Consider the following 9,531-nt stretch of genomic DNA (forward strand, 5'->3'; position numbering starts at 1 on the left):
ATTCAGTGAACAGAGTCATAATTTTAAACATTCAAGACTGAAAAATTGAGTATAGCAGGTATAAAAACAACCTTACCCACCCCAGTAACATATTGGCTTTTCTTAAGTTACCTTTTTGCACCATCCAGGATTTCACCATTATGTCAACCAAATTGTTTGTAGTTAAAAATGAAGTTGAACGAATGCACAACTAATATCCATTACAACTCATGGCCTACATTTCAAAAATTACATTTCATAGCATAGTAAAAATGTGTGTGCACACAACAGGAAGTGGCTGCGCAAGGCCTAATGGACGTTCACTATGGACAGTCTGGGTAATAATATTAACGTTGACCATTGTTTTGACTTTTATTAAGTAATTTCGATAATATGGTTAAACTCGGGATTTGGTTATAGCCTAATTAACCTAATGTAAGACTTTTACTGGTGGCTTTTTAGTTACAAAGAGCTTGGCAGAAACATATTTGACACAGCTTTGAAATTGCTTGAATATAAACCTTACATGTCTAAACCATATTATTCTTATGCATCACTGTGCAAATTTTAGAAATAAGAAAGTGCTTTGTCATCTGCTTTTTTGGGCTTGTGAGTGAAATGTATTTTGGCTGCCCACTGAGCAGCTGAAAACAAGCTGAGAATTAAAAAGTAGTTTGACACACCATAACATATACAGTCCTGGTCAAAATGATTGGTACCCCTGAATTTCAAGTACATAATTCAGAATATCTCCAAAAATGAATGCAAATGAACCATTTTTGTAAAACTATAATATTTTTTTCATATAATAAAATGTCCAAAGTTACTGAACAAAAGAAAAAAAACAAAAGTTGCATAATAGTGAAATAATTCAAACTCAAAATTTACCCCAGGCACAATTATTGGCACCCTTCACTAATATTTGGTTGCAGAACCTTTTGAAAACAATGATGGCCTCTAAATATTTCTTGTGGCCATCTACAAGCTAGATGCATTTTCAAGCTCTTTTAAGTTTGCAGGAGTCCTCTTAGCAAATGCAGATTTCAGCGATCTCCAAAAGTTTTCAATGTGAATTAGGTCAGGACTCATTGCCCAGTTTAAAACAGTCCATCTTTTGCATTTCAACCATACTTTTGTGCTGCTGAATGTTTCCTTTGGGTCATTGTCCTGTCTTGGTAATCTTATGATTTCATCATCCCTTTAATATATTCAATGATTACTCCAGGTCAGCCTGAAGCTCTTCACAAGTCTTGCATGGTGTTTTTTCCAAAATCCACACCGACCTTCACAAACTTCACTCAGTTTCTTCTCAGCACCACATCCTGGAAGCATTTCATAACAGTTTTATGACTGTGAAACTTCTTGACAACATTAATTAACTGTTGCAACAGGGATTTCAAGATCTTTTGGCGATTGCCTTGTAGTCTTCTGAAAATGTTTCTTGATAACAGCATCTCTGATGCTCTCAGACAGCTCTCTTCTTCACCATTTTGAGAAAGAAACTGTAATCAATCACCCCCTTTTTTTGCAGTAAAACCATCATTTGTTGGTTAATTCAGGTCATGTGTACACTGAAAATTAAGTACAGGTGAGTTTTATTTGTTTTTTTATCTTCCATTTGTTCCAGGCCCAGTCAGCAGCATACTTGTCAACAGTTACGGCTGCAGGCCCATTGTCATGATGGGGGGCTGCCTCTGTGCCACTGGCATGATCTTAGCTTCTTTCTGCACCAGCGTGGTCCAGCTTTACATCTGCATTGGAGTTATTGGTGGTAAGTACATCTAAATCCACTTAAGTCAATTTTCAGTTAATTTGATTAGCCTCCTTCTTTACAGCAGGTTAAAAATAAAACTGTCTCAGCAAGAAGAGCGTTTGCTTTCTATGTTCAGACTATTTCTGTTAATGCCTAAATCTTATTTGTGCTGTATTTTTTCATTTTATGTGCAAACGTACAACTTAATCATAGTGGGAGTTGGCAAATAACAGCCTACCTCCACCAAAATCGTCTGGTCCCCTGATAAAAGGTGACATTTTCCCTAATTTGGCTTCATATATCTTTTAGGTATATATCAGTCCAATGCAGATACAGTAAAACGATATCAGTCCATAGCCAATTTAAATCCCAGTGAAATTACATGAATTTACCATCTTTGATAGCCCATACTGTGGGCAGCTCTTGGTGATTTCACATTACAGGAAGTGATTTAATTCTATAATAATACAAAATATATTGCTCAATGGAACTTTTATTGCATTGCATTTGAAAGGAAGAATGTGTGAAAATTGCCTTTTGATGACAATTGTATCCTAGCATTACAAGTAAAATTAAAATATGGTTGCTTACATTTTTTTAATACTATAAATTTACTATAATAACTTTTTATAAGTGAGATTGCTTTAGCAAGACTAAGAGTCTGCAGCCATACTAGTTGCTCCTTGAGGTTCTACTTGGGTGCAGTGGTAGATCAAGCTAAATACTAACACTAGCATGATAGTATGCTCAAACTGACAATGCTAACATCCAGATGTTTGCTAATTAGCACTAATATCAATAACAAAAAAAAAACGAAATAACAAACAGCAGAGGCTGATTGGAATGTCATTAATTATCTGAAAGATATTTGGTCATAAGCCAGTATTGGACCATCGATGTAGCCAATGCTGCTATTAGCCATGGAGCCATGGCTAAAAACAGAAAAAAGCAACATTCTGGAAGCATGTAGGGCTAAAGCTTAGCTTCTTAAACTAAGTAAATCAGAGGTACTCAGTTACTTCTGATTAAGGGTTTTTTTTTTTTTTCATTTGGTTTCTTATATAGGCAAGTAAAAAATAAAATACATCCTTTTCAAACTGTTCTTTTGCACCAGTTATTACATTAACAGTTGTAGCATGACTGTTACAAGTCTCATTTACCTCTGCCATCTTTCTTAACAGGACTTGGACTAGCCTTCAACTTGCAGCCAGCGCTGACTATGATAGGCAAGTACTTCTATAAGAAGCGTCCCATTGCTAACGGGCTGGCAATGGCAGGCAGTCCAGTGTTCCTCAGCACCCTGGCTCCTCTCAATCAGTACCTCTTCAACCAGTTTGGCTGGAGAGGCAGCTTCCTCATTCTTGGTGGCCTGCTGCTGAACTGCTGTGTGGCTGGTTCCCTCATGAGGCCTCTAGGACCCCCAGCTGGCAAGGCCAAGAAGGACAAAGAGTTGGCTGCCATCGCCACCACAACAAAAGAGAAGCACACTGCTTGGCAAACAGTCAACAAGTACCTAGACTTGACGCTCTTCAAACATCGTGGCTTCCTCATCTACCTGTCGGGCAATGTCATCATGTTCCTCGGATTCTTCGCACCTATAGTCTTCCTTGCGGCGTACGCCAAGGACATGGGTGTGGATGAGTACTCAGCTGCCTTCCTGCTCTCAGTCCTGGCTTTTGTAGACATGTTTGCCAGGCCATCCATGGGGCTACTGGCCAACTCACGCTGGATTCGGCCCAAGATCCAGTATTTCTTCAGCTTTGCTGTTCTATACAATGGGGTTTGCCACATCCTCTGCCCGTTGGTGGAAAGCTACACTGGTTTGGTGGTGTATGCGGTCTTCTTTGGCTTTGCTTTTGGCATGGTCAGCTCAGTGCTGTTTGAAACACTGATGGACCTAGTTGGGGCTCAGAGGTTCTCCAGTGCTGTGGGACTCACCACCATTGTTGAATGCTGTCCAGTCCTCATTGGTCCACCACTAGCAGGTATGATCCGTCTGTCTTGGAGCATATTTCATTCACTTACATGTATGCTTTTAACTGTCTTAACTGTCAAGTGGTCTTATGTCTTCTAGGTATCATAGTTATATCATGTTTATCATGTCCTGTTTTGCTAAACCTAAATAACTATGTGACACATATCTTACATTGCCATTTTGACCAAGTCTCATTTAAAAAGAGATAATGTATTTCAAGAGACTTCCTCTTAAAATAAAGGTTAAATAAAAATGAAACTGAATAAAATTCACAACATTACTAAGGCCTGGTCACACCAAAAAAGTTTAGTGGTTTTATACACTCGGTAGTGAGTATTCGCAGTAGCTAGCTGACACCAGCTGAGAAGATGTTAGCACTTATCAGTCACAAACGTTTCTTTGCTAATTGGACAACAAGTTAGCTTGGTTGCTAATGGGATGAGACGTTCACACAGTTTAATCAAGAATTGCATTCATAGGGTCAAGTTTTGTCTCATAAATGTCTGCAAATCATGCCTTTTTTGTGGATGAGTTTATATTTTGGCAGAGGAGGTTAAATAAAAGTACTGCAATTCGGCTAATAAGTTATAAAAGCGTCACATGTTTGGGTTCTGTAGCTCTCCATTCCCTCAAGGGTCAGCATTGTTAAGACGGTTTGCTGTTGGTCAAGAATACACCAAAGTTGAACTTGATGCAGAAGATTTGTACAGATTTACTTCACCCCTATGAGTAAATCAACTGACTGTGGCAATTCCACTGAATTGAATAGATATCACCACAAAATTTTGATATTTTTACATGTGGTTATGACCAGGCCTTTATTCATTTAATAATAATTGACAATAGTTGACATTTAAACATGTGGTCTGTAAAATATATCTAAATTCTACTTGACACTACTTTAACATTTTAAATCTTTGTGCTGTTTTACAGGGAAACTGGTCGATGTCACAAAAAACTACAAGTACATGTATTTTTGCTGTGGAGCTGTTGTGATTATAGCTAGTATTTGGCTCTTCATTGGAAACTTCATTAACTACAGACTTTTGGAGCTTGAACATAAACGTGCAGAAATGTACAAACGGGCTGAGATGGAAGATCCAGACCAAATTCAGGATCAGAAGGAGGCTGCTGGGGAAACCCAGGCCTCTCAGGAGCTGGTCAACAAAGGTCAGAAAGATGAGGAACCTATGCAACGGGAAACCAATATCTAGATCCTTCTTCTCTGCCGACAGCTCACCTTCACCTCCAGCGTCACCTCGAATTACTTTCAACTACGAACAAACTGAACTCCAAGCCAAGAGGTGCCTCTTGGTGTTGCACCAGGCTCTATATGGGGTCCTCTGCACTTCTCTAAAACTAACTGCCACTGCCAAACAGTGCTGTCCAGAGCTGTAAAGAGTAATATCTGTTTGTCAAAGAGCATCAGCTGTGACTGTTCCAGAAATATTAACCTGAGAGGAAAGTGTAAGATACTGTATGCATATGAAGAGGCTAAAAGTCAGAAAATGTTTGTGGAAAACAGTTTAGTACTAACTGTATTTTCCTCCTTGCCCCCTTCACCTCATATTGGATTTACTGTAAATAGAACACTGCAACTGCAAGAAAAGTATTATCTGCTACAGTTTTTTAATGGTTGATTTTTATTGATCTCTGTCTGTCCCAACAAGTTAAAATATACATACAAAATACAAGATGTAGCAACAAGCGTCATTCTGTTTTTCCTCCTGTGTCTTCCGATATGACTTATGCAGCATTAGGGTGTTGCCAATGTTCCAACAGCACCAGCAAACTGAAATAACACGTTCAAAATAAGATCTCTTCTCAAAAAATTGAAGTCTTAGTAAATGAAGAAAGGTTAAATTAAAAAGTGGATGCAATTCGACATTTCTTGGTGGTTGGGTTTTTTGAAGACATTGGGTTTTTTGAAGACAAAAGCCAGTGTCCATTCTTGGGGAAGGTTTGAACAACACTGATCCCTAACTGTGTGTTCACACCACCAGCAAAATGGTTTATTTGTTGCATTTTTGACAGATTGTGGGCAGTTAGAGGCTCTGAAGGTACCAACTATACAGTCAGATGAAAGGTGCTAATTCGGTAATATAGAAAATGAACAGATAGAACAATTTCAGAGATAAAGTGTGGCCATAATGATTGAAACACCTATTCTCCAAGGAACAACCACTAAGATGCCTCCTTCATAGTCTTTCACAAACACTCTTCAAAGTTCACCACAACTTTGAAGCTTTCAGTGGTTGGAATCAACTGCTTTTTTCGGCTAATGTTCCTGAAATCATATCAATAGGGAACAAAAGAGGAGCTGCGATCTGGCTTGATGCTGGCAGCTGTTGAGACTAGAAATTTTGGCTGAGTTTCCTTGGTTGTACAGCTCTGTAGGAAGCAAAAATTCCTTATGACTTGTTGATTGTGTTGCTTGCGCTGTGAATACAGCGTTAGCAATTTCAGTGCACTGGAAATGGTTGATCCATGTGGTTATACATGTTGAGAAAGAATGCAAAATCCTAATTGCACTGTGTTTCATGCAGCAGTTGGGCGCCCTAAAATTCCCACTTCCATAAATAAAGAACAGATGTGTTCACAGCTGGTGACGCTGATGCCCGCGTTAATGCTGCCTACCTGAGCACTGTAATGTTGTTTAGTAAAACCTGAATGAATGTCCCACTTTATTGCTTTAGAAAATATTCCCTGTAAGTTGTCTCATGCTCCATATTGCACTCATATACAGTATGCTGCACTAAAAGAGACATACTTACATACTTACATACAACCCAAACAATTTTATAAAACTGCTGCAGTTCAATAAATGTATTTATGGTCGAATGTAATCTAACCCTATCCACTGTGGGCCTTAATAAGGTATTAATGACCAAAACCATTTGCATAATAATGGTTTTTCTGCACATACACCCAATGAGCAATATACTCTCATGAATGCAGATATACAGGGAATTGTATTTCTTGTGGTCAGTTGAACAGTCCATTTTACGATACACTACATTAAATGTGATGTGATGTAATGAAATGAATGTAGGGCAGTTGTACAGTGAATACTTGATAGTATTATGTGAAGCTAATAGACTTTGGTGATAAATGTTACCCACTGTTTTGCTGTTAACTTTACAAGAAATCACTATAAACTGCTCCATTTGTCTAACATGTCTTTAATGAAATGACAAAGCAATGAGATGATGTTGTTCTGTATGGTCTCTAAATTAACTAATTCAATAAACAACATCCACACCAGTATGTTATAAAAATCTGAAGGAATACTACAGATACTGCTAATTAATGAATGCTAATCAAGTCTACCTGTATTCACAATGATGTGAATACAGGTGAATACCCATATGTGTGCACTCACACATATGGGGTGAACATATCGTGTAACAATTTAACTGTCTGTTTCTATAAATGTAAGTGTTGTTCAATATTCTATCTATTCCACATGTTAATTTTTGTAAATGTCACCCTACTGTGCTGTTGATCAGTTTTTGTCTCAAAACCTGATGCCAAAAATGCTGACCAAATGGTGTCCTGTCTTAGATTTCCTAACAAAGCCAAACACATTTTAATAACAAATGTAGTTTTTCAAAGCAATCATGAGCAAAAAAACAATGTTACTGTCTCTTTCAGTAGTTGAATTTTTATTGATACTTGTGACAATAGATGTCGAGCTGTTTAGCTGTAGGTCTCAACAATGTACCCTCTTTACCCAAGACTAATTACAACCAAGAGGAACACAGAGGAAATCCTCTATGGTTTATGATGAAAGGGGATGAATGAGCTGCTACTGTGTTTGTCTGGATGAATTCTGAGGGTATCAGTGGAGCACTGTTAAGATCAACTGATCTGCTATTTACTGCAAATAGGATCATTTCGAAAGAATAGCACACCATTTTTGATCTGAGCTTGCTTTTGGACCTGAATGTGGTCTCACTTAAATTTCCATATGGAGATGAGCCATTCTGTTTTGAAGCAGCCCCAACAACATATAGACAAACCAAGGTTGTCATTACTTTATTAGGCCTTATGTATTGAGGTGACCTCTCATTAGACACTGACTTAAACTGTTCATGTAGCTACTTAAACTCAGTCTCTCAAAATGCACTTGTTCACTAGCGTTCCATGCTGAATTTTCATATATTACCATGTCTGTAGCTTCCTTATAGCTTTGGCTTATGAATAACATTGATACCTTATGAATGTTGACTTTTTCTGCTTGCAGTTAATTAGAGCTCATTGTACATAATGATTCTCAATTAGGGGAAACAGACTGCTGCACAATCACTTTTGACCAAATAACGCCCCCTGCTGGTTTCAAACCACCTAGACCAAAAGGTAAAACCAAGCTTCTCTTTCGGTATGGGGCACAGACTAGTTTTCATATATTATTTCTTGTCAAGCACATACGATGTTTCGGTTTCATGGGTAATGTAACTGTACCTGCACTTTTTATTTTTTTGTTGGGGGTATTTTCAGTAATAATTGTGCTTTCTTGGTATTTATATGGTAAGTACAAAAGTAGAATGAAACACAACCCATTAATGGTGAGACTGAATTAAGAGGAATACCACTAAATTTCCACATCCAATTTTTTTCAAGCCATTCCCATAATCAGTAATAAGAACTGAGTAAAAAGAGTGGGTTATTGCTTTTGTAGATGCAGCGGAAATACCATTAGTGGTCCAGGAAGCATACAGCAAAAGCTGCAACATCTGCAATAGTTCAACAGTGGTTTTCAACCTGGTGGTAAGGACCCCAAAAGGGGTTGCAGGATAAATCTAGGGGTCAAGAGATAATTAACACAATGGCAAAGAATCAAGAACATGATTTGCGTCACAAAATTGTGTTTATTTTTTAATTTTTTTTTCTGTAATTGCTGTTTTGTTGTGAAATACTAGATAGTTTATCTCCTTAGGCCTCTATGAAAATACCCAAATTTCAGAATCTGTATACCATATTAAATCTTTGATAAGTGCTCATAAATATTTTTTATTTTATTTTAAAGGGGCATAAATCAAAAGGTTGGGAAGTGCTGCTTTAGAGTTCCTTAACATTGGTCCCCCTATTTCTTCGAATAGGGAAGCTAGTTAGTCAGTTCTTGTTTCCATTGGGAGCACAACATTACATACAGTAAATAACACATGCTTGAAATTTTGTGAATTCTCCTTAATGTACATTGTACTGCAAAACCATGAGGTTTTTTGCCCAAATGAAAGCGATACATTTGAATGTATTTTGGTTCAAAATGTTTATTCTAACAACAAAAGGAAAGACGTCATAATAATTTAATCAAAACAGAGATAATTAAGAGTGGATTTGACATGCACCAATAGCCTTATCAAAAAATAAATGTGATGCTAAGCCTAATTTCTGTTTTCTTTTTACCTGTATCTAAAAAGAGTTTTTATTTCAAGGTGTTCTTGAGACCAAATTTAGCAGAGATTAAATCAAAATGAGTTTATTTATTTTTTATTATATTTCTGTAAACACACTTAACAGTTACTTAAAAAGGAAATGTTCACTGGCTGAAAATTGTTTATTAATTAATTTATAGCTTGTTTTTTTTGTTTTTGTTTTGTTTATTTTTGTTTTCCATGATGTGTGGAATCCATACTCAGAATGTAAAAGGCTTTAAAGTTTGAAAGGGTCTGAAAAAGACTGGAAGAGATGTAACTCAGTTTGGTGTAACATGCAATTGTCAAATGAAAACTTTTCAGCATGCTACCATTTCTGTTTTTCAGGGTCATCTTGGAAAGCATTTAGCAGCTAACACTCTCAGCTTCTGATGGTGTTTAGCTGA

The 9,531-nt window shown here is 37.2% G+C and overlaps 1 protein-coding gene across 1 annotated transcript in view; it reads left to right on the plus strand.

The window, feature by feature from the left end:
• Positions 1–9,280, plus strand: part of zgc:165507 (uncharacterized protein LOC561188 homolog) — a 26,972-nt gene extending 17,692 nt beyond the window's left edge. The window contains exons 3-5 of the mRNA XM_040151982.1: positions 1,607–1,750; positions 2,914–3,717; positions 4,641–9,280. Coding sequence (XP_040007916.1) covers positions 1,607–1,750; positions 2,914–3,717; positions 4,641–4,921 — 1,229 coding nt within the window. The 3' untranslated portion in view covers positions 4,922–9,280. The remainder of the gene's footprint in view (positions 1–1,606; positions 1,751–2,913; positions 3,718–4,640) is intronic.
• Positions 9,281–9,531: the final 251 nt, after the last annotated feature.

This window comes from Xiphias gladius, chromosome 2, assembly GCF_016859285.1.
Source record: "Xiphias gladius isolate SHS-SW01 ecotype Sanya breed wild chromosome 2, ASM1685928v1, whole genome shotgun sequence".
In the NCBI taxonomy this organism is placed as follows: domain Eukaryota; kingdom Metazoa; phylum Chordata; class Actinopteri; order Istiophoriformes; family Xiphiidae; genus Xiphias; species Xiphias gladius.